The sequence below is a fragment of the Martes martes genome, assembly GCF_963455335.1.
Source record: "Martes martes genome assembly, chromosome: 13".
Lineage (NCBI taxonomy): Eukaryota > Metazoa > Chordata > Mammalia > Carnivora > Mustelidae > Martes > Martes martes.
Genome location: NC_137901.1, coordinates 82,773,799 through 82,799,703, shown reverse-complemented (window position 1 = coordinate 82,799,703; position 25,905 = coordinate 82,773,799). Strand labels below are relative to the sequence as shown.

Here is a 25,905-nt window from a genome sequence, read left to right as displayed (position 1 = left end):
TCCAGAGCCCTGCCCCACCCCTGCCTGACCGCATCTGGGACCACTATTGCAACTGCTCTCTGGTGGCCCACTGGGACTTCAAGAGAGGAGGGGACATGCTGCATTGTCGGAGGCTAAAGTCTCCAGGGCTTGACACATAGTAGGTGTTCAGTAAATATTTGTTGAGCAAATGAGTGGCCAGAGGCATTCATCTGACTGTTGAATTCCTTTGTTGGGTGTAAAATATTAGAGGTGAGAAGATGCTTCAGAAAAAATGATGCTTTCTCAAGTGGCAGGTAACCATTGTTTCTTTGGGCTTTTGCCCTAAGCTGACCCTGACAGTGGTCAGGGGTGATGGCTTGACTCTCAGGGCAAGCCCTGGCCCCGGAGTAGGAAGATCTGGGCATGTCTGTGTCACGGAAGAGGTGGTCCAGGGTGGCTCTCGCTGGCTGGGTGGCCTTGGCCAAGTGAGTCTCCCTCTCTGAGCCTGGTTCTTCGTCGGTCAAATGGGACCATGGACGGCGCACAGGGAGCCAGCGAAAGTTGACTTTGTCCCCTTTCACAGTGGGACAGTGTGGAGCTGTCCCTTTAACGCGGGAGGAGGGGCCAAGACCACAGGAAGTTGGGGGAAGCTGGGAAGAGCTGGGAAGAACCGGGCAGGCTGGTGGGCTGCCGGCTGGAGCCAAGCTGGGTCTGGGGACTGCTAGGCAGTCAGGTAAGAGGGCCTGGGACCAAATGGTGCCTCTAGGGATCTGTGTGCATGTGTGAATGTGAGTGTAGGGCCGTCTGGAAGCTTCTGGGTCAAGGTTCAGGATGAGCGGACAGAAAGTGAAGGGTATGGGTGCAAAACCTTCCCAGGAACAGTGATTTAACTCAGGGTGCTCTGTGGTCTGTGCCCTGGAGAAGAAGGCTGGGTGCCATGGACTCTGATGGCGGGGCAGCCGGTCCCACTTGCCAGAGGGGCAGGACTGGGCACTCTGCTGTTGTGCCCAAGTTTTCGTGTCCGAGAGACCACCAAGGAGCCAACACCGATGCAATCACACGAGGGTTTACTTGGACCCCGAACCAGATTACAGTCAGAGTTTTTAGAGGCAAAGTAGGGGTGGACTCGGCAGTAGGTGAGGACAAAGGGGATTAGGGATGATGTTAGTCTCTAAGGAATTTTGGAAGCAAGGTCTCCAGGACCTTGAGGGGCTAGCTATTGTTGGGAGAAAGGTTATTACCAGTAATAAAAATCTTCTCGTGAGACCCTTTAGATGTATATCAGTGGGTCATATGGTTGGGAATGATTGTTGACACTATCTTGGAGGTTTAGAGATAAAGTTTCGTAAAGGAATTATTAAAGTAGACTTACAGGATCCTGGTTGGACCTGTTGGAGTAGGGGGTCGGTCAGGCCAGGATTGTCCCTAGCAAAACCTCAAGGTGAGGGCAGTTGAGTCCCCAGGGGAGAGCCACTCTGTCTGTTTCAAGGGCTTGTCCATAGGTAAGGAATTTTAATGATTTCCTTCTGCCTCTGTTCCCCACATCATTCCCCCCTGAACAATTGTGACCCTTAAATCTTTAAGGTTGTTGAAGGTAGAAGGTCTCATCTTCTGTAACTTCTTCCTGCTGAATAGGGGCGTAGAGTTGTCCCTACCTCCTCGGGTCAACACTGGTCAGTTGGGGAGTGTGTAGGGGAGTTACGAAAGACGGAGGCAGCTGAGTCCAGGGGAGACTGCTCAGGTGATCTTCCCAAGTGGAAAGGATCATCTGTGGAAGTTATGACGGCGGAGGAGTTGAAGTCAGGTGAGGTGACATGGGAGAAAACCACAAAACATGGTTAGTGTAACAAAAAGAAAATGAAGCTCCAGTAAGTTTTTTTGCTATTTGACAAAACACCCTTTTCCAGTCCAGGAGTTTAAATCAATCATTAAAGGAGAGAGGGACGGTTTAAAATGCTAACTTGAGTAGGTCAGAACCCAAGAAATATTTTGTGATAATCTGGAACGTCAAGATGGCTGCACTTATGTCAGGGCTGGACTCGAGGTGGGTATAGCCTTGTTTTTCTTGGCCGCCACATTTCCCCCTCTCAGAGGAACCTAAGGTAGGACCCAATCATGGGTCCAAGGTGGCCTCAGTAACAAAGCCCAGTGGTTGGTATTGCTGTCTGAGTACCATGAGCTGAACTGCACCGACTCTGTCTTTGACAAAAGTAACTTATCTATTGATAATGCACGGCCCGAAGGTAAGGAGGAGAAGGAGGATAATGAGGGGTCCGGTTAGGGTGGACAGCGAGGTGGTTAACCGTGGTTAACCATGGTTAACCATGGGGAACCATGGTTCAAACCAACCTTGATGCTGTTCTTGTTCCCGTTCGCGTCCAGCCAAACCTTCTCTGACTTTTGCCATAGATTCTCGGACTATTCCTGAGTGGTCAGTGAAGAAGCAACATTCCTCGTTTAAGGCAGCACATAACCCCCCTTGTTGTAAGAAGATTAAATCTAGTCCTCTCCTGTTTTGAAGGACAACCTCAGACAAAGATGTTGGGGAGTCTTGGAGGTGGGAAATAGAGGTCTCTATCCGTTCTATGTCCCGATCGATGGCTGCCCTGAGACTGTTACAGTGGGAGTTCTGGACGGCTAGTGGAGCTATACCTGTCCCCGCACCTGCTAACCCAATTCCCAACAGCATGGCGATGGTGATAGCTGAGATGGGCTCTCTTTTATCCCGTCTGTGGGTACCTGCATCGAACCACTAAAGTACCTGCTCATCTGAGCGGTAGATAATTTTAGGAAGTAGCTGAACTAACACACAGAAACCCTTTGTCTGATTTAGAATCTGACCCTGAAAACAGGCGGTAAGGCCTGCAGAACATGCCCACCAACCGTCTTGGGGAGGTAGGTGGTAGCCTAAGTTAGATATAGGTCTTGTCTCATTACATAGGGACTGGTGTTGGGGTGAAGGGGTGCCTCTACAGAGTCCCTGACCTGACACTGATTGTAAAGTGAGTCCTTGAGTCTTTTGATGTCATCTACAGGCATTAGGGTCGGAGGTTATGTTGTAATGACCCAACATCATGATTCCCTCCCTAGAAGGGAGGCTGGATGTCATAGCAGAGCCAGCAAGATCGGGTAACATTGGACTTGGTTGCATTGAGGAACCTGTAAGCTTGGAACATCAGATCCCAAAGTGGGTGCTGAGAGGGGCTGAGGAAGGGAGGATCTTATGGGAAGGAGGCTGGGACAGGAGTGATTGTGTCTGCCTCAGGGGTGTTATTGGATGCAGACGGCATGGTAGGTACAGGGGAGGGCGGTGGGGAGATAGGGGTTGTCTGAGGTTTGGGCAGAGGAGGTGCTAGCACGGGGTTTGGGCCTAGGTTAACCTGATTATTCTGGGCCGAGAGTCTCAAGATGAATAGTGTACCCGGGTCCTGGTAACCGAGTCTTACTACGTCATAGATTCTTAAGCCCCAAGTAAGTCCTACCTGCCATCTTGTATCCAGTTTGCCGGCCTCTGTGAATTTTAGGGTGATCAGATTACCGGTTTCAGAGCTCTGCGATGTGCAGTTTCTTTTAAGAGTAATTAAATCATCTTTGTAGGGGGCCGTCCACCAAATTTCACCAGTGGAGACACCGCTCCAGCTGGCACAGTAAAAGTGGGGGGGCCCCCACACTGCCTTGCCCGGTTTCCTGTAAGGTGTCCCGGGCAAACATAAAAATGTCGTTTGTATAGTTGGCTTCTTAATCTGTGGAGATGGGTGTCCCCAGGTAGTTTTTTTAGATCAAGAGTAACATCAGGGAACCAAGCCTGTTGTGGGGCAGTTTTCAAGAGGGAATATACAACCTCTGCATTAGAAACACTTATTACCTGCCATGTTAGGTTAAGTGGTTGGTGGGGATTGGCCCTGGTGTGAGGGGGACATGGCATAAGCAACATTAGTGGGGTAAGGGAGGACGGCGCAGCCTTAGCTTTAAGGGATTGTCCTTGTCGGGCTGACATTTCCATTCTGGAACAAAGTCCTTGAGAACGGCCTGTGGGTTAGCTGGCCGGACGTGGGTGTAGTGGACCCGGGGAGTAATCCCGTCGACCTTGAGAGCGGTGGGAGTGGTCAGGATCACGATGTAGGGTCCCTTCCAGCGCGGTTGGAGTGTCTAGTGTTGGTGTCTCCGAACGTACACCCAGTCACCCGGTCGATATCGATGGGGGTCTGGGGGTGGCCCGGTCTCGTAGAGGGCCCTCAGCTTAGGCCACACCTGTTCATGGGTTCGTTGTAACATTTGGAGGGAGAAAAGGAGTCGGTGATCATCAAACTCAGCAAGCATCTGAGGTTTTAAATTGGGAATATCGGGGGGGCCCGAACATGATCTCGTAGGGGGTAAGTCCCATCTTATATGGGGAGTTTCGTACTCTATATAGGGCGAAGGGGAGGAGAGTCACCCAATCCCTGCCAGTCTCTAGGGCTAATTTAGTTAAGGTCTCCTTTAATGTTCTGTCCATCCTCTCTACCTATCCTGAGCTTTGGGGCCTAGAGGCACAATGTAACTTCCAATCTGCCCCAAGTACTAGTGCCACTCCCCGTGTTACCTTAGAGACGAATCCTGGTCCATTGTCTGATCCAATCTTAACAGGAAAACCACACCTTGGTAAGATGTCTTCCAGCAGTTTCTTGGTCACGGTCTGTGCTGTTTCATGTCTGGTGGGAAATGCCTCTGTCCATCCTGAAAAAGTATCTACAAACACTAGCAAATACCTGTACCCATATTTTCCAGGTTTTACCTCAGTGAAGTCCACTTCCCAGTAGGCTCCTGAGCGGTCCCCCCGGAGCCGGGTGCCCGGGTTAGATCCATGGGCGGTGGCATTAGTTAATTGTCATGCGTGGCAGCTTGCCACAATCTGTTCGATCTTTGATCGGGAGCCTTTGATGGTGATCTTTGCATGTCGCACCAAGTCTTTCATTTTTTTTGTTCCCACGTGGGTGCTCCTATGCATTTTGGATAGGACTCGCCGTCCCAGTTCCTCTGGTAGGATTATGCTGGAATCTGCAGCTCTCCACCAGCCATGTAAGCATTGTGTCCCGGGCAGACGCCTAATCCATTGTAAGTCTGCGTCAGTGTCGTTGGGGCTGTCTGGCAAGCTCGGTGCTCCCGGATCAGGCAGTGTGGTCACTAAGACACGGTCCACGGAAAGAGCTGCCTCTTTTGCCTTCAAGTTGGCCAGCCTGTTTCCCCCGGCCACTGGTATGTCTGCTTTTTGGTGTCCCGGACAATGGATAATGGCCAGTGTAGGCAACCAGAGGCTCGAGGATTTCTGCCTTGTTTTTAATAGTCTTTCCTTCTGCTGTTAAGAGCCCTCTTTCTCTATAAATGGCTCCGTGGACGTGGGCCGTGGCAAAGGCGTACCTGCTATCTGTATAGATGTTTATCCGCTTGCCTGCTCCCATGGTTAGCGCCTTGGTTAGCGCAAACAGTTCTGCACACTGGGCAGATGTACCAGCTGCTAACGGTTCCGCCCGGACAGTCTCTGTCTCTGTGGTCACAGCTGCCCCCGCATACCTGATGCCTTCCCCGACAAAGCTACTGCCGTCTGTATACCAGGTGTCATCTGCATTCAGCAGTGGTCGGTCCTGGAGATCGGCTCTGACTCCGTGCACCTGAGCCAGGATTTCTTGGTAGTCATATGGGGGGGGTGGTTCCCAGTCAGGGTTAGGGAGCAGTGTCGCTGGGTTTAAGGCTGTTGGCGCCTGGAACAAGATTCTGGTAGGGCTCAAAAGCAAGCCCTGGTGATGGGTCAAGCGGGCATTGCTGATCCGTCCGCCCGGGGGTGGTTTGTTCAATGGCATGTGGGGTGGTGACCCATAGCCAGCTTATCTGCATCTTTAACCGTGGGGGCCACTGCAGCAATAATTTTTAAGCGTGGAGGCCATCCAGCGGCCACGGCATCTAATTTCTTTGAGAGGTAGGCCACCGGCCTCTTCCAGGGGCCCATGTACTGAATTTGGACTCCCTTCGCCACCCCTCTTCATTTTCATCCACGTAAAGGTGGAAGGGCTTAGTCGCATCAGGCAGCCCGAGTGCCGGGGCCGAAAGCAAGGTTTGCTTAAGGTCATTGAAGGTTTTGTTCATGGCCCCAGTCCATACAAAGCCCTGTCTTTGCATTGTGGCCTCGTAGAGGGGCCTGGCTATGTCCACGAAACCAGGGATCCCCAACCGGCAGAGCCCAGCCGACCCCAAGAATTCACGCACCTGGCGGATGTTTCGAGGCTGCGGGATCCTCATGACGGTCTCCTTCCGTGCATCTGTTAACCACCTTTGTCCATCTCTCAGTTTGTACCCCAGGTCGCTCACCTCCGTTTGGCAGATCTGGGCCTTTTTAGTTGAAGCCCAGTATCCCAGAGATGCTATCATTTGGAGCAAATCCTTGGTGCCTTGTAGGCATGTTTCCTGGTCTTCTGCTGCCAACAGGGTATCATCTACATATTGTAATAGAGTCAGATTAGGGTGCTTGGCACGGAACTCACCTAAGTCCTCATGTAGTGCCTCGTCGAAGATGGTGGGCGAATTTTTGAATCCTTGCGGTAGTCGAGTCCAGGTGAGTTGGCCACTGATGCCCTTCTCCGGGTCCGCCCATTCAAAAGCAAAGAGGTCTTGGCTCTTTGGGGCCAAGGGCAAGCTGAAAAAGGCATCCTTTAGGTCTAGCACTGTGTACCAAGTCTTGTCCGGGGGCAAGGTGGAGAGGAGAGTGTAGGGGTTTGGCACCACAGGGTGTGTGTCCATCACCCATCGGTCAACTTCCCTCAAGTCCTGGACCGGTCTATAATCTTTGGAGTGTGGCTTTCGCACCGGCAGCAGGGGAGTGTCCCATGCCAGCTGACACGGCCGCAGTGTGCCCGAGTCTAGTAGTCGCCGGATGTGTGGGGTGATGCCCGTCCGTGCTGTGAGAGGCATCGGTACTGGCAGACCCTGACTGGCTCTGCCCCTGGCTTTAGTTCAGTGTGTATCACTGGCCGATGTTGGGCCAGTCCCATTTCCCCGGTTTCTGCCCGCGCTTGGGGAACCTCCTGCAACCAGTGGTCAATGTCCGTCATTGGTGCCGGAGGCATTTGGTGAAGACGATATTCGTCCTCGAGGTTCATGACAAGCACCTGGATCGGGTGCCCCTCTTTATCCAGAACCTTTGTCCCTTTAGGGTGGAAACTAATTTGGGCTCCGATCTTGGGGAGTAGGTCCCGGCCTAACAAGGGGTAGGGGCACTCAGGGATGACCATGAAGGAGTACGATACCTGGCCCATGCCGAGGTCCACTGTTCTTCGGTTAGTCCATGAATATTGTTTAGTGCCTGTGGCCCCCTGTACCCATGAGGTCTTAATTGTCAATTTCCCTTGAGGTTGTAGCAAGACAGAGTGCTGTGCCCCGGTGTCTACTAGGAATTTAATCGTTTGCCCCTCCACTTTAAGGGTTACCCTGGGCTAGGGGAGGAGTGCCAAACCCCGACCCCCCTAGTGGTCTAAATCTTCGACCTCCAGGATAGTAGCAAAGCCTTTGTTTTTTTGTTGGGGCAATCTTTTACCCAGTGGCCTCCTTCCTTACAATAAGCACACTGGTTTTTATTCAGTTTGGGGCGTTCTCGACGGGGGCCGTCCTCCTTACCTGCTCCTGAAACCACCTTCTTGAGACGTCTCTGTTTTTCATGTGGGTCATCTGTGGTTGCGGCCAGTAGGATCTTAGCCAGGTTCCGGGTCTGGCGGTCACTTATCTTAGCCTGTTGTTCCTCCAGGCTCTCTGTTATTGTAGACTCTTTCTGCCGCCACTATCAGATCCTGTAGGCTCTTTTCTCCTAGTCTTTCTACCCTCTGCAATTTCCTTTTAATGTCCGGAGCGGCTTAGTTAACAAAAGCCATGACAATGGCAGCTCTGGTTTCTGGGGCCTCTGGATTCATAGGGGTGCACTGTCTGAACGCCTCTATGATCCTTTCTAGGAATGCCACCGGACTCTCATCTTTACCCTGTCTTACATCATATACCTTGGCCAAATTGGTAGGCTTGTGTGCTGCAGCCTTGAGACCTGCCATTAGAGTCTGGCGCTAGACCCGGAGTCTCTCCTTACCTTCTGCCGAGTTGTAGTCCCAAGCGGGGCGAGACAAGGGGAAAGCTACATTTATGAGATCGGGGTTCTGAGTTGGCTGTCTGTCGTCACCCAGGATGGACTTCTGGGCTTCCACCTGGATTCACTCTCTTTCCTCAGTGGTAAAGAGAACCCGTAAGAGCTGCTGACCGTCATCCCAGGTGGCTGGTGGGTGAAAAGAATCAGATCTTTTGGGTTATCGGAGAACTTTGCATGTTGGGTTCTCCAGTTGTGTAAATCAGTAGAAGAGAATGTAACATCGGCTATCCCCCCATTTCATCCGGGGGGGGGGTCCCATGGTGCGGAGGGGAAGGACAGTGGAATCGGCCGGTCCCAGGTTTGGGGCTGGGGCTGCCTGATGGGTCCGTCCATGTGTCCCTGCTGCCGGCCCGCGCATGGGGGCCCCTCCATCTGGGAGGGGGAGCGGCACTCCCTCGGCAGCCCCGATGCTTCTGCTAGAGGGGCAGAAGGGATGGGGGGAGACCTGGTAGGGCGGTGGAAAAATCAGTTCCTCCGTGGGAGTGCCCTGAAGGACTGGGGAAAGCGGAGTCTTGGGTTTGGACTCCGTTTTCTTGTCAGACTTAGGAGTTGGGTTCCGCAGGGCTGGGATCTCAGATGTAGGTCCTGCTTTGGGAGGGAGAAAAGGTTTAAGCCAGGAGGGAGGATTCTCGATCATGTCCTGCCAGACCAGGATATAAGGTACTTGGTCAGGGTGGCCGTGTGGTTTTTCTCTGAAGATGACGGCCTTAACCTGTAAGATAATGGGCAGTTGAAAAGTTCCTTTCCGGGGCCATCCGACATTAAAAGCTGGCCACTCAGACATGCGGAAGGTCTGAAACTTTTCCTTTCGTACATCTGTGCTCAGGTTATGAGCTCTCTGTCTGACGTCCGAGAAGTGGTCAATCATCAGAGACAGAGGGGTTGTCTGTGTCTGTCCCATCACGCCCTCAGTCCACAGCAAGACAAATACACTTACGACAATTAACAAGAACACACTCACACAGACCAACGAGCCGGCGCGCCCGCGAAGACAAAACTGAAAGTAAGGTAAGGGAGGATCCGACCCCAATGACAGCCGACTCTCCCCACAGATGAGGATCTTGTCCTCCAGGCGGGGGCAAGGGACGTCTCCCAAGACCCCCAGTTGACGGCCCGCCAGCGTGTCATCTTAAGCCAATGTTGACCCAGATACTGCTTGGAATTCCTACAGGTGAAAATGCAGATTGGAGCTCCCAGAAAGTATGCGCGCAAACAGGAAAACGAGTGCACTCACCAGCCGGCGCAGGACCCTCCGGGTTGGGGTCCTGGGGGTCTCTGAAATCTCGGTGGGACCTCCAAATGTTGTGCCCAAGTTTTCGTGTCCGAGAGACCACCAAGGAGCCAACACTGATGCAATCACACGAGGGTTTATTCGACAAGCTTAAGCTTGGGCCCAAGTATACCCGACACAGCGGAATAGGGACATGGACCCCGACCCAGATTACAGTCAGAGTTTTTAGAGGCAGAGTAGGGGTGGACTCGGCAGTGGGTGAGGACAGAGGGAATTAGGGATGATGTAAGTCTCTAAGGAATTTTGGAGGCAAGGTCTCCAGGACCTTGAGGGGCTAGCTATTGTTGGGAGAAAGGTTATTTATTACCAGTAATAAAAATCTTCTCGTGAGACCCTTTAGATGTATATCAGTGGGTCATCTGGTTGGGAATGATTGTTGACACTATCTTGGAGGTTTAGAGATAAAGTTTCGTAAAGGAATTATTAAAGTAGACTTACAGGATCCTGGTTGGACCTGTTGGAGTAGGGGGTCGGTCAGGCCAGGATTGTCCCTAGCAAAACCTCAAGGTGAGGGCAGTTGAGTCCCCAGGGGAGAGCCACTCTGTCTGTTTCAAGGGCTTGTCCGTAGGTAAGGAATTTTAATGATTTCCTTCTGCCTCTGTTCCCCACATCACCGCCAGCCCTGGCATCAGGGATTTGGCTGAGAGTGTCACCCAGGTGGCCTCTGGAAAAGCCTGAGGGACAAAGAGGCAGAAACAGTAGATGGTCCTTGAGCCCAATTCATAGAGGCAGCAGGAGAGGCCCAGTGAGGAAAGGTAACGTGGCCAAGGTCATGCTTGCTGGGACCTGAACCCAAGCCCCAGGCTTCCCACTGTACTGCTCCACAAGAGGGAGGGCCCAGGGCTCCCACCTCAGCCCCAGCGGTGGCCACATGCTGTCCCTAGGCCACAGTCTCACCTCGGCCCTTCACCCTAGTCTGTAAGGCCTGGGCCCTTATGGGCATCTGGGCTTGATGAGGCTGTAGGAAGTTTTGGGGCTTGCTCATTTGACAAGCCTGCTGTTTTCCTGTGGGCCTTTAGTGTAACCCAGAGGGCTGGGAGAACCTGGGGGGCCGAGCCAGGGGCATTTGGCTCCTAAGGACGACTGGCAATTAAGAGGAAATGCTCATACCTTTAACCACCGCTACCATCACCATCACTAGCAGCAGCAGCAGTTTGTAGATAAAATGTGGCATGGTGTTAAGAGCACAGATGCCAAAGTGCCCTGCCTAAGTTTGAATCCTGGCTGTGCCATTTCCAGCTGTGTGACCTTGGACAGGTTACTTAATCCCTCTGGGCCTCAGCATCATTATCTATAAAATGGAGCTAATAAGTGAACCTATCTCCAGGTTGTTGTAATGATTATACAAGATGGTATACGAGGTCCTTGGCACCGTGTCTGGCTGGCAGTAGGTCCCACACAACTATTAGCTATTGTTACAGGTCAGGCATGGAGTCGATGCCTTCACTGTATGGCCTCACGGTGTCCGCATGGTGATTCCGTGACGCCCAAACTCTTCTCCTAGTTTGTTGTATGATTAATTCATTCTCATTTTTCAGGTCTCAGTTTTAATGGTCATTTCCTGCCTTTCCTGTTCTATCCGCAACAAGTGTCCCAGTTCTCCTCTTTAAGACTCCCTGCATGTGTGCTTTCCTTAGTAGTTTTCACCATTTTTGATTATGTTGTTTGTCTATACAGTTATTTGTCGAATGCTGATCTCCCCATCAGCTCCAAGAGGAGATGTCTGTCTTGCTCACCTTGGTATCCCCAGTTCCTAGGTCAGGGCCTACACCTCGCGGGTGCCCTATAGACATGTGGGAGAAAGGGTAAGCATGCCTGCATGGCTAGAAGGCCCCAAAGAGATGGTGCCTCTAGAGGACTCCGCTGATGTCTGACATAGAATAGAGCAGAAGGGACGATGGCACAGAGAAGTTGAGACTCTTATTTGGGTCACACAGCTAGAAATACGGAGCTGGTTTCTAACTTTGGTCCCTGATTGACCCCCTAAGCCCAGAGCCGAGGTGAGGCCCAGGCTGAGGTGTGCTGACTTTGAGGGACCCTCTGGTGTCTCTCCCTCAGTGCCATGTCCAGTGCCCCGATGCAACTGGGTGGGGGTGGCTTAGACTCTGCCGGGCCTGGGGAACCTCAGGGCCATCCCAACCAGGGCCCTGGAGTCCAATCCAGAGGCAGGAGATCTGGAACCCTCTCGTGGGGCGGCGGGCATAGCCAGGACTAAGAAAAGGAGAGCAAGCAGCTTGGGCCCTGGAGGGTCGGGGAGGCTGCAGCGCTCCTCCTACTGGCCAGTAGTGGAACTGCAGGGCGTGGCTCCATGCTTTTTCCGCCCCCCAAAGATGGGTTGCATTTGCTCCTTAAAAAACCCCCTCTATTCCCCCCACTTACCGTTTCCTCCCTTTTTGTTTCTTGATTTTTCCCACGGGGTCATTCACTCACTGTGCCTTTGCTTCAAACCTCCCGACGGTTTCCCCTTGCAGGCGTAATTAGAATAACATCCCAGCTCCTGACCGCTAGAAGGTTCCCCAAGGGCCTGCCCACCTCTCCTTGCTCGCCTCCTGTGCCCCATCACTTCTCCCTGCACTGGCAATAGCCCGAGTTCACTTCTCCCTCAAGGTGCTTCCAACTGCTCTTCCCTCTGGAGGAATGCTTTTCCCTGGGCTCCCTGCTGTCACTCCTCTCGAACATTCCCCTTGGAGAACTTGCAGATGAAAAGAGAATTCAAAGCCCTCTCAGCCAACCCGATACTCTCAGATCCGATTTGCATCCTGATCCAAATTGTTAGAAACCCCAAACACTGACTGCAAGACCAACCATGTGTCCCATTTAGTGAGACGATCCGGAAAGGTGAGCGATTACCAGATATTTGATGATATTGAGAGATGATTATTAATATTTTTAGATGTGATCATGATATTGTGATGACATTATTTTTAAAAAAAGAATTAGCACCACTGAGATACGATTTCTATAAAATAAAATTAGCCCAGGATGCCTGGGTGGCTCAGTAGGTTAAGTATCTGATTCTTGATTTCAGCTCAGGTCATGATCTCAGGGTGGCGAGATGGAGATCCCCGTTGGGCTCCACACTGGGTGTGGTTCCTGCTTAAGATTCTCTCTCTCTCTCCCTCTTCCTCCACCCCTCCCCCCTGCTCACTCTTACTCTCTTAAAAAAAAATAGTTCACTTTGAATAAGAGTTCAATGAGTTTACACAAATGTATACAGTTGTGAAACCATATGGTTATATTGTTTAAAAAGTTCTTTGCTTTGGGGGCGCCTTGGTGGCTCAGTGGGTTAAGTCTCTGCCTTCGGCTCCAGTCGTGGTCTCAGGGTTCTGGGATCGAGTCCCGCATCAGGCTCTCTGCTCAGCAGGGAGCCTGCTTCCCCCTCTCTCTCTGCCTGCCTCTCTGCCTACTTGTGATTTCTCTCTCTGTCAAATAAATAAACAAAATCTTTAAAAAAAAATAAAATAAAAAGTTCTTTGCTTTTAGAGATCCATGCAGAAGTATTTACAGATGAAGTAGTATAGGAAGAAAATATAATAAGAAGAATAAAGGAGGGAAAAAGCATAGTACAGGGAGGGAGGTGGGCACAGGTGGGGATGGAACAAAGCAGGCCACGAGCTCTTGCCTGAGCTGAGTGATGAGGGTTACACCAGAGGTTCCTTAGAGAGTTCTCGATATTTTGCTATGTTTAAATTCTCTATAATTCAAGTTTTTAAAAAGTTTTTCTCTCTTGAGAGACCCTTTCTGACCATGTTTGCTAATACACTGCCTCCCACCCCCATCACCCCTGTTTGAAATTGTGTGATTCTGTCTCCCCAACTAGAATGTGAGCTCTGGCAAAGCAGGGGCTGCCTCCGACTTGTGCGCCCCAAAACATGGAACCACCTGGCACATAGTAGGTGCTCAGTAAAAGGTTTTTTTTTTTTTGCATGCATGCATGCATGAATGAAGAATGAATGAATGAATTTTCCCACGCTTATTCATTCATCACCAAGTATTGGCCATGTTCTACACCCCCAGCCCTGTGGGCAGCCACAGTTACAGAATGAAAGAGTCCCTAGTCCAAACCTTTTTGTCCAGATGGGGAAACTGAGGCCTGGGGAGTTGCAGATACTTTCCTGGAGTCTCACAGCTTGGTAGCCAGGTGAGGCTAAGGAGCCCAGCTGAGGCTCTTCTCCTTATCCCCCGTACCCTGGGGAAGGGGACTCTTGCCAGAGCTGCCCAGGCTATCGCCTTTGTGCTCTCCTGTAGGCCTCCCAGTGGTTGCTGGAATGGAGAGCTCTCTGACAGGCTGCACTAACCCTGAGCACTTCCACACAGTCACTCCTCTGCTGGAGAGCTGGGCGCTTTCCCAGGTGGCAGGCACGACTGTCTTCCTCAAGTGTGAGAATGTGCAGCCGTCTGGCTCCTTCAAGATCCGGGGCATTGGGCATTTCTGCCAGGAGGTAAGGTGTTGGCAGGAGGGGAGGAGCGAGATGGTTCGGGAAGGAGGAGCGGGGAGATGGATGCTGGCTGGCTAGGGGTGAGGGCAGGAGGGGAGAAGTAAACTTGTACAAATGGGTGGGGCTGGATAAGGGGCGAGGAGTGTCGGGGTGGGCTGGGAAGGGACTAACTAACACACAGGCTCTATGACATCTCCCTGGGTCAGTCCCCAACCCCATTCCTTCTCTTCCCAGGTGGCCAAGAAGGGATGCAGACACCTGGTGTGCTCCTCAGGTGACCCTCAGGGCGGGGTCCTCAGGGCTGCATTGGGGGGAGGAAGAGCTGACTGGAGCTGCAGTAAATGTCCAGGTTTCAACCCCCTCAAGATGACCACTTCATGTATCTTCTTTTAGCCCTCTTCCCACATTCAGGACTCATAGCCGAAGTGACAAAAACCCATTTCATACAGGTTTAAGCTACAGGCCCCAAGAACTGAAAGTTCTTGGGATAAGTGGCTTTCAGGTATAGCTGGATCCAGGAGCTCTCCTTTGTATCTCTCTTCCCTTGACTTGTCTTTTTTTCTATACTAGCTTTATTTTCACACAGACTTCATAGCAGCAAGATGGCCATCGGGAATTCTAGGCCTGCCTCCTATCATCCTGTCAGCCCTAGTGAATAGGAAGCAATCCCTTCTTGTTGGTTTGTCCTCAATCCATGATTTGGTCTTTTTCACCTAGCTTGGCTCATGTACTCATCCCTGAACCAATTATGGGTTAAGGGCTTTAGTTCTCTGATTAAGTCTATCTAGATCACATATCCACCTCTGAGACCAGAAGGAGAACTCAAAGGTGGGGCATATGAGTACTGGGAAGGAGTGACCCACGAAAGGAAATGGAGGGGGAAAGAAGATGGTGTGTTAACAGGCTAAAACAATGGCACCCCCTTCTGTTGCGTCCACAGGGGGCAACGCAGGCATTGCGGCTGCTTATGCTGCTCGGAAGCTGGGCATCCCTGCCACCATTGTGCTCCCCGAGGGCACCTCCCTGCAGGTGGTGAGGAGGCTGCAGGGTGAGGGGGCTGAGGTGCAGCTGACTGGAAAGGTAAGGACCCCAGGAAGGAGAAGCCAGCTGGGGTGGGCTCTTCCCTTTACCCCCACCTCAACCCTAGGAGAGGGTAGCTCCCTGCTTTTCTCTTTCCTTTTTTAATGAACAATGCCCGGAGCCCAGTCTTCTGGCTGAGCTGAGACGTGGGAGTGAGGCATGTTGTACATGGAGGCCTGGGAACCTCCTGCCTCTACCTACCTTGAGAAGACTTCCCCTGCATGAACCCAGGAGAAACAGGAAACTCAGGGACCAGGAGTGTGTTCGTCTCCTTATAGCCTCATTAACACTTGGTATTATTCATTTAAAAATGTTTGCCATTTGATGAGACAAAAAGTATAAAGAAAGGTGATGGTGGCATCATTTCTCATTCTGAGACCACCCCAATAATGAAAGGTGCCCACCACCAGGGATAGTGTTGATTCATCTTGTTGCCAAAGAAACAGAGATGCAAACATGTAATCCTTCTACCTTCCTAGAAGGAAGAAAAAATTTTCCCTGGAAAAGAGATTTTTTTTAAACCATTAAAATTAAAACTAAAAAGCCATACCATGGTACTGGGAAGCTGGTCTGCAAATACTTAGTGTCCAGCTTCCTTCCTTGCTTTCTCCTTTCTTTCTTCTCTTTCTTCATCTATTCGACTGTCCTCCCATCGATCACCCTCTCTCCCTTCCTCTCTCCCATTCATCTGTCCATCTGTCCATCCATCCATTCACCCATTTATCCACTCGTCCATCCTTCTGTCCATCTATCCATCCATCCGTCCATCCATCTGTCCAACCATCTGTCTAACATCTATCCATCCATCCATCCATCCCCCCAACACCTTTCTCCCTCCTTCCCTTCCTTTCTTTCTCCCCTCCTTCCTTCCAACTCATACTATATGTCTGTACTAGGTTAGAGCTAGGGATATAGAGATAGTAAGACATGGTCTCTACTCTCATGAAGCTCAAGTGTTGTTGGGGAGACACACAGATAACCAGATGGTGATAAGAGATTGCAGTAACTGTTGTGATGGGAAGAACACGGCCCTGACGAAGAACAGAGAAAACATATTGCTTTAATCAGCTATTGCTGCTAGATTGTGCTGCGTAACAAACAGCCCCCAGATATCAGCGGCTTATGAGAAACCCAATCTCTCTTGTTCGTGGGCTTGTGAGTGGGCCAGGGTGGCTCTGTGCCAGGCTGCAGGCAGGATTAAGTTCTGCATACATGTCCCCCACATCCCTCTGGACTGGTGGCCACCTGGGACGTATTCTTCTCCAAAGTCCCATGGCTGGGACCTACATCAGTGTAGGTGAGGAAGTGGACTTTGGCCCCTGGTAGGAAGAACAGCGGTCGCCTGACAAAAGGCGAGGACATGTGATTCTAATGGAGGGAGTGGGGAGAGAACTGAGCAGTGGTCCTGTGCCTCAGACCTGGGGAGATGATCCAGGAAAGGCTCCCCAAGAAGGGTCCCCTGTGTTATCTTGAAAGGGAAATACAAGTCCTCCCATTGGGGAGAGGGTCATGGGCAGAGGAAGGAGCCTGGAAAGGCCTGGAATGGGAGTGAGCCTGGTGCATTCCATTTGCTGTGGTCTGGCCCCTGGGGGAAGGGGTGACAGGTGAGGCCGGAGAGGGGGACAGTCCCCTCGGCGGACAGGGCGGCTTGTAGGTGAAGCTGGCATAGGGCAATGGGGAGCCATGGCAGGAGTCTGAGCAGGAGAGGGGCACGGTGGGCCCTCACTCTGGCTGCTCTCAGGCCGTGGACGGGAGGCAGGAAGCCGATGAGTGGCGCTAACAATAACTCCAGAGAATGAGGCCCGTCTCTTCATTTCGACGGGCGATTCCTCGTGGACAGAGACTATCTCTTTGTCCTCTCCATGTTCCCTGGCACAGGCTGGGCCCAGAGAGGGTGTTGCTGGGGGCCAGAGGATAGGCAAAGGCGACCTCCGGCCCCCTTGTCACCCTCTGTCCCTTGGAGGAGTGGCTGTTATTTGTTACTTAGCTTCTGCTGGGATTGGCCAGGGCGGGGGTCCCTCTGAAATCCTGTCTTAGTTTGGGTTCCCCAGAAGCAGACCCTAAGACAAGGAATGGGGTGCATGTAGTTTATTTGAGAGGTGATTACAGAGATTGTGAGGACATAGAAATGAGACAGGGAAGGGAAGAAAGCTCACAGTGGTGTGTCTGGGAGTCATCTCTGTGGGCAACTGGGGTTCAGTCCGCACTCGGGACTCCTGTGGAGGACACACACAGGGAGGGTCAGAGGGCCTGCCCCTTGGCAATGAAGTTTACCTTGCCCACTGCCCCGCAGATTCCCCTGGCCAGAAAATACCCTGCAAGTGACCTCTGTGCTGGGCTGTGGGGACGTGGACTTCTGCCACAGATGCCAAGCCCATGAGACAAGTGCACCCACCTTTGATGTGGTCCACGTAGGTCTGTTAAGACCCGGGCTGCCTCTGGCTGCTTGAACTCAACTGGCAGGTCATCCACTGGGTGATCGCTGGTTTTCATGGACACCATCTGTAGTGGCCAAGTTGCTATTTGGGGCTCTCATTTGAGGGGACTTCTCCCCTATTGGCTGGCTAGAAGCAGAAAAACTGCTTAGCTGGCCTTGGAGCTCACCCTCCCCTAACACTGCAGCCAGCCTGTTGGGATTGTGGAAAAGCACATGACATCTACTTACCCGACCAGAAGCCTCCGCCTTTGACCCAGGAGGCTGCCGGGCCCACCCCAGCTCTGGTCCCGCCCTTAGGGTTCTCCCCAGCCCATCAGAGCCTAGGGCCATGCAGGAGACCTCAGGCTCTGCTCCAGCCTCCAGAGCGGTCTGATTCCTGGGGCTCCTGAGGCCCTCGTTTCTCTTTAGGTCTGGGACGAGGCCAGTCTGAAGGCGCAAGAGTTGGCCAAGAGGGATGGTTGGGTGAACGTCCCTCCGTTTGACCACCCCCTGATCTGGTAAGGTTGTTGCCCCTCCCCCATGGAGCTCAGGGCCCAGACCTTCCTTGAGTTGGGGTCCTTCCATTGGATAGAAGGGGAAACTGAGGCCTAGAGAGGAGAAGAGGCTCGGAAGGCAGGCACACTGGGGTTCAGACCCTGCTTCTGTCACTTGCGAGTTGTGACTCTACAAAGTATCTCTCCTCCCCATGCCTCAGTTTCCACATGTGTACAGTGGAAATGGCCATAGTCAGTCCTACTTATTCAGTGTCCTTTGGGACGCATTTCTCCCTTTAATCCTCCCCAGAGCCCTCGAGGTGGGAGTTTGATGTCCATTCCACAGGCACAGAGGGCTCAAGGAACTTGCCTGAGATCACACAGCTGGTCCCAGGCCCAGAACTTGCTGGATGCCAATTGACATGCTCATCTCCTCTTAAGCACACACACTAACGCTGCCTCTTTCCAAGACTGTGGAGGGGATTAAATGGGATAATGTCTGAGAACATGGCTGGGAGGTGGATGGAAGGGAAAGAAAGAGTGAATGAATACACTGAATGGATGAACGCTGAGCGAGCTAAGGGTTGCAGGGTTTCTTCTCCCCTTGCTGTGGATGGGGAATGGGGTGGTGATGAGGAAAGTTTATGTACACGTCAACCTTTGGGAATGGGGGCCTTCCTCACCCTGCTTTCTCCTTCCCCCAGGGAGGGCCACTCCAGCCTGGTGCAAGAGCTGAAAGCAGCCCTGGGAACCCCACCGGGGGCCCTGGTCCTGGCAGTAGGGGGTGGAGGGCTCCTGGCTGGGGTGTCAGCTGGCCTGGTAGAAGTGGGCTGGCAGCATGTGCCCATCATCGCTGTGGAGACCCAAGGGGCGCACTGTTTCAATGCAGCCATCAAGGCAGGCAGGCTAGTCACACTGCCAGAGATCACCAGGTAGGTGTGGGCTGGGGGCACGTGTGGGGGCTGGGGGTGGGAGTGTTGCTGTCCTACCAGTGGAGGTAGGGAGTACCCAAGAGACTCAACTTCACCCTAGGACTCCAACCACAGTAATGTCAGAAGGCAATGCCAAAAATGTAGATGAAGGATATGATTCATTTAAGTTTCAGTAACGGTGTGTATCATTACAAAGGCAGTTTAAGTGTTTTGCAGGTAAGTTAGAAAATGCAGGCAAGCCATACGCAACAGAAAACAAAATGGCGCCTTCAATTCCACCATCCAAAGATGAACAATGGGTTACATTTTCCCAATCTTTGTTTTCCCCTTATGCATGCATAGTTACATACAAGTGAAACGAGCCTGGCACATAGTAGGTGCTCAACAGATGTTTGTGGAATGAATGAATGAATTGATCATATATTTTTAAGTTGGGATCGTACCCTTCCTAAATTCTATTTTTCTAGTTCATATGATCTATCATGAACATGGTTTCATTTTTTTTTTCTGCAATATCATTAGAGAACTTTTTCCTTGTTACTTTAGGTAACCAATTTTAATTCAACTGAGGAAAAGTTCTTATGAACCACCTAACTAACTAATAGAGAGTGGCCAGCCTCCAGACCCTGCGTCATCTTAACATCCTTCATCATCATCACCCCAACCATCCTCACGGATGCTGTGTTAGTTTCCTAAGGCTGCCATAAAGATGACCACAAACTAGGTGGCTTAAAAGAACAGAAATGCATTCTTTCATAGCTCTGGAAGCTAAAAGGGTGGCATCAAGGAGCTAGCGGGGCCACACTCCCTCAGGTCTCTTTCAGCTTCTGCCTCTGTCTTCATGTGACCTTCTTCTCTGTGTGTCTGTCCTCTTCTTGTAAGGGCACCAGTCATTGAGTTTAGGGTCCAGTTTAATCCAGTGTGACGTTATCTTCTAATTCCATCTGCAAAGAACCTAGTTCCAAATTAGATCGTATTCTGAGGTTCTGTATGGTCGTGGATTTGAAGGGAGACACGATTCAACCCTCTACCATTACCAGCTCTGCCCCTATTTTATTAAACGGTTAAGTGCTGGAACTTAACCGTATCATGGTGTATGACAGCAAGGTGGCTGAAATCAGAACAGCTTATTAAGTCATCTCTATTAAGCACCTATTGTATACAAGGTTCTGGCTGGCCAGTTAAAGAAACAGTCTTTGCTTCAAGGACAGTTCTGTCTGGACATACGAGTCTCTTTAATGTCTTTCTGGTACCATTTCCACTCCTATCTGACGCCACTCACCCTCCAGTGTCTCTGTGCTGCGTTTCCCTGAAAATTATTTGTGCCTCTAACTTCGGGGACTTTCCTGTCCCTCGCACCTGAAATACCAGTCCCTCCTACATTGATGAAATCCTCCAGGGCTCAGCTGGGCAGTTGCTTCTCATATGCAAAGGCCCCAAAGACATTCTGCATCACTCTTCAGCTGTGAAAGAGCTTGTGGATGGGCTGGTTTGGGCCCCTAGTTGGGAAGGAGGGGCTTGAGGATGGGGACTGGCTGTTCAGCTCTGAGTCCCTCGTACGTCCCTCAGAGCCCGGCACAGTGGAGCACTAAGGGAGGTTCGTGGATTGACCATTTTTGTAAATGACATCACTCTCCAGCCTGGGGCTCTGACCGGATCCCCCTGACAGTCACCTTGCTGGGAATTCTGTCCACCCTCTCACTGGACTCCAGCTCCTGTCCAGCCCTTGTCCCCACCCGGGGGCAGCAGTGCTCCCCTGGATGGCTGTCACAGCGCTCCTCCATCCCCTGGCTCTGCTTGGAGCTTTATTGAGATAGACTTCATGTTTCATGTAATCCGTCCTCTTAGAGGGTAGAGTTCAGTGATTTTAAGTATATTCAGAGTTGTGCCTCCGTCACCAAAATCCCTTTTAGAACATTTTCCTTTTTTTTTTTTTAAGATTTTATTTATTCATTTGACACAGAGAGAGATCACAAGCAGGCAGAGAGAGAGGGGGAAGCAGGATCCCCGCTGAGCAGAGAGCCCGATGTGGGGCTCGATCCCAGGACCCTGAGATCGTGACCCGAGCCGAAGGCAGAGGCTTAACCCACTGAGCCACCCAGGCGCCCCCCTTTTAGAACATTTCCATCACCCGTCCCCAAGTCCCTTCTCCCTCCAGCCCCTGGCGATTACTGCCCCACTGCCTGTCCCTATGGACTCACCTTCTGGAGACATTTCATTTGGATAAAGTCATATGATACGTGGCCTTTTGTGTCCGGCTTCTCTCACTCAGCCTCATGTCTCTTGGCTTCATCTGTGTTGTCGTCTTCACTTCATTCCATTTTATGGCCAAATACTACTCCCCGTGTGGCCGGACCCCATCTTGCCTATCCCTCCCTCAGTGGCTGCACTGTCTGGGTTTCGGGCTATGGGGAGTTGTGCTGCTGCTTGTAGGGACCTTTGCGTGTGGATGACGTGTCCGTTTCTCTGGGCTGCGTCCCTACACGTGGTATTGCTGAGCGTCCTCGTTGCCCCGAGTCCTTTGTCTCCCGGCAGGTCAGGGCGTCCTTCCTCTGCTGCTGACCTACGGGACCCTTCACCCCCCACCCCCTGCTTGCATAAGGGGTGCCTTCCCCAGGCTCTCAGGCCCAGATCCATACTCCCCCTCAGCCCCACTCCAGCCGCTGGCCTGTCTTCCCGCCCCTTGGCTGGGTCACGTCTTTCCTGCCACCAACCTCTGCTCATGCTGCTTCCTCTGCCCAGAATGTTCCTGCCCCTCCCCTTCCCTCCTCTCGGCCGGGATCTCTCACCCCAGGGAGATTGGCCCCACGCCTCTGTTTCAGGGAGGGTGCCCTCCCAACAGTCTCCCTCTGTTTATCTGCTTAATTCTCTTTCCCCTCCCAGACTTTGTTCTTACGTATTTATTTACAATCGACTATTTCCAGTCAACCTAAAACATCATATTCATTTTGGTCATTACCAGGTGGCGATCCGGGAAGCCTCCGCATCCTGCTGTCTCACCAGCAGGAGTGGAGTCGCCAGCTGTCACCACACGAAGTGACGACCGTGTTATTGACTCTGTCCTGGGCTGGACGTTCCATCCCTGTGGCTTATTAATTTTATAACTGGAAGTTTGTTCCTCTTCATCCTCTTTATCTGTTTTGCCCAGACCTGCCCCCCTTCCCTGCCCCCCGCCGCCCCAGCCCTCTCCCTTCCGGTGACCACTAATGACGGGTCTGTAGTTGGGCCCGTTTCTCCCTGGCCGTTGTTGTTGACTTTGTTCTTGGTAACAGCGCTGGTAATAGCCACCACCAGCCCTTCCAAAGGACTTACTATGCACCAGGCTCTCTTCTATGCACTCCAAACATTGGAACTCCACCCCCATGGCAATCTCGTGAACAAGGGACGGTCGTCACCTCCGTTTTCAGACTTGGGAAGCTGATGATTGGGGAGGTGCCGTGACCTTCACGAGGTCCCCCTGCTAGCGCGGGGCTCATGTTTGAAATCAGGCAGCCTGGCTCCTGAGTTCTGGGCTCTCGGCCCCTCGGGGCTCAGGGCCGGTTCTGATGGGCTCTCCAAAGGCTCTGCCGGGCCTGAAACACTGCCCGGCTTGGGAAGGAACCGGCAGGTGGGCCATCCCATGCACAGAGATAAACAGCCTGGACGCTGGAACAAGACTGCCTGGATTTCAATCCACATTGCTACACTCAGACTCGCTGTGTGTCCTTGAGCTACTTCCTTAACCTCCCTGAGCCTCTCAGTTTCCTCCCTTAGAAAACGGAGCTCATACATTTCTAACTCCAAGGGGGGATTACGAGAATTAAGAGAGGAAACACATGCATCTATCACCTGGTAGATAGTCAATAAATATTAGTTATCGTATAGACATGATAAGTAGCTATGAATGAATAAGACACAACCCAGTCCGTTTCCATGCTTGGCTTTCTGGGGTCTGTGCAAGGACGGCCACCGTCGCGGTTACAGAGTTGGAGGGAGTGGTATGCCTTTGTTGGTCCCTCATGGGGCGCCCAATTTTGGGGCCACTGCCTCTGTGCCAGTGGTGTGCTGGGCTTTTGTGAGGCTGAGCCCCCGTCCGTTGTAGGACGGGAAGGGGGCCTGAGGCTTAGAGGGCTGGGTCTGTGAGGGCGGAGGCCCAAGGAGTCCCCAGCTCTGCCCCACACCCCGACCCTCCCTGCCCCGCCTGCCCTCTCCCACAGCGTGGCCAAGAGCCTGGGTGCCAAGACCGTGGCTGCGAGGGCCCTGGCGTGCACGCAGGAGCTAGACATCGTCTCCGAGGTGGTGGAGGATAGCCAAGCTGTGAGTGCTGTGCAGCAGTTCCTAGGTGAGTGAGCCTTGCCCTCCCTCCCCAGGCTCGGGGACCTCTGAAGACCCTGGGTCTCTGGGTGTTCTGTCTTGTCTGTATGCTCAGTGCCTACCGCAGGGCTGGGTGTGCACCAGTTATGCGACAAGTACATGCTGAGCCTGTGGAAGGGTGGGGCCGGAAGCCACCGTGCTGCCTCTAGCCTCCGGACATTTGTATGTGCTCTGCTTCCTGCTGGCCACGCCCCCCCACCCCCACCCCAGGCCATGTTTCCTGCCGACTTCACGTGACTTGGGGCTACTCAGACAAAATGGCGCCTCCTCCGATCTTCCACTGTCATCCCTCATGGGCTGGAGACTCCCCATGGCCTCTGTTCATAGCTGCCTGGTTGTTATTCATCTACCGTGCTAGATGCAAGCCCCGTGGGGGCGAGGGCTTGCGTGTCCTCTTTACTGCGGTAACCCCAGGGCCTTCCTAGCATAGGGCCTGGCAGAGAGTGGGTGCTCCATAAATATTTGTCGAATGAATGGGTGAATGTATGAGTGAATGGAAAGGTAGATAATGGGTGGATGGATGGATGGATGGATGGGTGTATGGACGGACACAGTGATTAATGGACACATTGATGGATGGACAGACAGACAGTCAAGTGATGGATAGGGGATGGATGGATGAATGCATGGATGGATGGATGGACGGATGGATGGATGGATGGATGAACTGATTGATGGATACATTAATGGATGGACAGACAGACAGTCAAATGATGGATAGGGGATGATGGATGAATGGATGGATAGATAGATGGATACATTGATTGATGGATACACTGATGGGTGGACAGACAGACAGCCAAATGATGGATAAAGGAATGGATGGATGGATAGATAGATGAAAGGTGGATGGATGGAGGGATGGGTGGTCAGATTGATGGATGGAGAGAGGGTCAGGCAGATGATGGATTGTGAGCTGGCTGGCTGGCTGGCTGGCTTTGTGGATTTGTGGTACCCAGAGCCTACCGAGCACTAAATGCTTCTTCTTCCCTTTCTCTCTTCTCATGCACTCCGTTCCCCTGCTCCGGGCAGATGACGAGCGCATGTTGGTGGAACCTGCCTGCGGGGCCCCTCTGGCTGTCATCTACTCAGGCCTCCTGGGGAGGCTCCAGGCCGAGGGCCGCCTGCACCCGTCCCTGGCCTCAGTCGTGGTCATTGTGTGTGGAGGCAACAACATTGATAGTGGAGCACTGCAGGCTCTGAAAGCCCAGCTGGGTCAGAGCTGACGGCTCCTCGTCTGGGATGGACACCCCCGTAGCTGGCTGAGGGGCCTCTGTGCTCATGGATGGCCATGGAAGCTGCTCCGTGCTTCTGTGCCAGCTGCCTCCTGCAGGAAGCCCTCCTGAAATGCTTCCCTTGGCTCCCCCGCAGACCTAGTCAATAAACGCTCCGAGATGAAGCTGTGACTCCAGCTGGTCCCATCTCTCCGGCTCCGCAAGCTCACAGAAGGCCCCCAGCAACCTTGAGGCTGGCCCTGCGTGAAGGGACTCTCCATCACACAGCTGGGACCAGAGAGCCAAGGATTCAAACCTTGGAGCTCTGAGACAGTCCTGTCGTGCTGAACTCCAGGCAGGGCTTCCCTCACCTGGGGTACCTGCCCAGGAGGAGGAGGGGGCATTCTGCACAGCTGTACTCAGACCTGGGTGGGCAAGGACAGTAACACCTGCTTTCTCTAGCGCTTTGTACGTGCCGGAAACTCTTCTAAGACCTTTCCACTCATCGCCTTCTTTAATGTTCTGAAAGGCACCATGAAGCAGAAACCATTATATCATCCCTGTTCTAAAGATGGGGAAACTGAGGCACAGGACGGTGACCAAACCCACTGGATGTCCTGGCGGGCACGTGGCCCAGCCTGGCTCAAACCCTGTGATTTTCAATATGGCTCTATTTCTCGGACCTCAGCCTTCTTCGTGTGCTGGCTAGTGGTGATGGACCCTGGGGTAGGAAGCGGGACTGACAGATGGGTTTGGACTCACCTGTGGGTCGCAAGGAGGGTGGGTGCCGGTCCTGGAATTGGGTACCTCTCCCCCATGGGAAGAATCTCTTAGAAAACAGAGGGGAAATTAGAATCTTTTGGAGCCACCAGGGGGCAGCAAAGTGTCTCTGATGGGGAAGCCTGGCTCAGGGCAGGGGAGGCCCAGCCCTGCCCCTCCAGCCTCCCTTGGCTCTTTCTCTGGAGGGGGCCGGCCCTTACCCCACCTCGGGGCGTGCTGAGGTCCCAGAGATGGCTAGGACCCACGAGAGCTTGGCACTGGGGAGCCCTATCCAACCCTCACTGCCTTGCTGGAAACAAGGCTCAGAGTGTGGAGTCTACCAGGCATCACAGCCCCTGGTAGATAGCGAGGCCTTCCCCCGGGGCCCCCTTTCCTGCCTCCTGCAGGCTGTGTGTGCGTGGGCAAGGGCTCTCCCTTCTCTGGGCCTCAGGCTGCACCTCTGTGCTGGAGGGGGCCCACTTGGAGCTTCCCACCTCCTTTCCTCTCCCCAGGCTGTTGCCCGTGCCAGGCACCACCTCCCTCTCTCAAGAGGAGAACTTGAGGGCGGCAGTGACGTCCCTTTGCCTCTGTCCCCTTCTCTCCTGGACCCCAGACACTGCCCTCCATTCTCAGCTTTGTGCCTCCCGAAGCCACCGGGCCCAGCAATATTTCCTTGGAGTCTTACAGCGTGAGCTCCCCAGAATAGAGGGGGCGCAGAGAGCCCCAGCAGAGGACTCAGCCAGAATCGGGCCCGACGCCGTTCCTCCTCACCAGCCTTGAGCAAGCGAAGCTCTGCTTCAGAGCCTCA

At 52.7% G+C, this 25,905-nt stretch overlaps 1 protein-coding gene across 5 annotated transcripts; it reads left to right on the top strand.

Moving 5' to 3' along the window:
• Positions 1-593: 593 nt before the first annotated feature.
• On the top strand, positions 594-25,020 carry SDSL (serine dehydratase like). Of its 5 annotated transcripts, XM_080822097.1 has the most exons (10): positions 12,203-12,248; positions 13,231-13,302; positions 13,428-13,551; positions 13,659-13,852; positions 14,084-14,123; positions 14,790-14,929; positions 17,775-17,863; positions 18,544-18,771; positions 22,968-23,092; positions 24,157-25,020. In XM_080822097.1, the coding sequence occupies exons 4-10, from the start codon at positions 13,679-13,681 to the stop codon at positions 24,348-24,350; spliced, it is 990 nt and encodes a 329-aa protein (XP_080678223.1). In that variant the 5' UTR covers positions 12,203-12,248; positions 13,231-13,302; positions 13,428-13,551; positions 13,659-13,678; the 3' UTR covers positions 24,351-25,020. The 5 variants fall into 5 exon arrangements, 4 of the variants coding, with proteins under 4 accessions (XP_080678221.1, XP_080678224.1, XP_080678222.1 ...); XM_080822095.1 differs by lacking the exons at positions 12,203-12,248; positions 13,231-13,302; positions 13,428-13,551 and adding exons at positions 594-694; positions 8,946-9,127; XR_013967878.1 differs by lacking the exons at positions 12,203-12,248; positions 13,231-13,302; positions 13,428-13,551 and adding exons at positions 597-694; positions 8,946-9,127 and having other exon boundaries at positions 21,734-23,092; positions 24,157-24,530.
• The last annotated feature ends 885 nt before the right edge of the window (positions 25,021-25,905 follow it).

Excerpts from the sequence above, each read along its gene's own strand:
- SDSL (XM_080822095.1), top strand. The coding sequence starts at position 13,679 with ATGGAGAGCTCTCTGACAGGCTGCACTAACCCTGAGCACTTCCACACA. Across the intron at positions 14,124-14,789 it reads ACACCTGGTGTGCTCCTCAG|GGGGCAACGCAGGCATTGCG; the intron begins GTGACCCTCAGG and ends TTGCGTCCACAG. Across the intron at positions 17,864-18,543 it reads TTTGACCACCCCCTGATCTG|GGAGGGCCACTCCAGCCTGG; the intron begins GTAAGGTTGTTG and ends TCCTTCCCCCAG.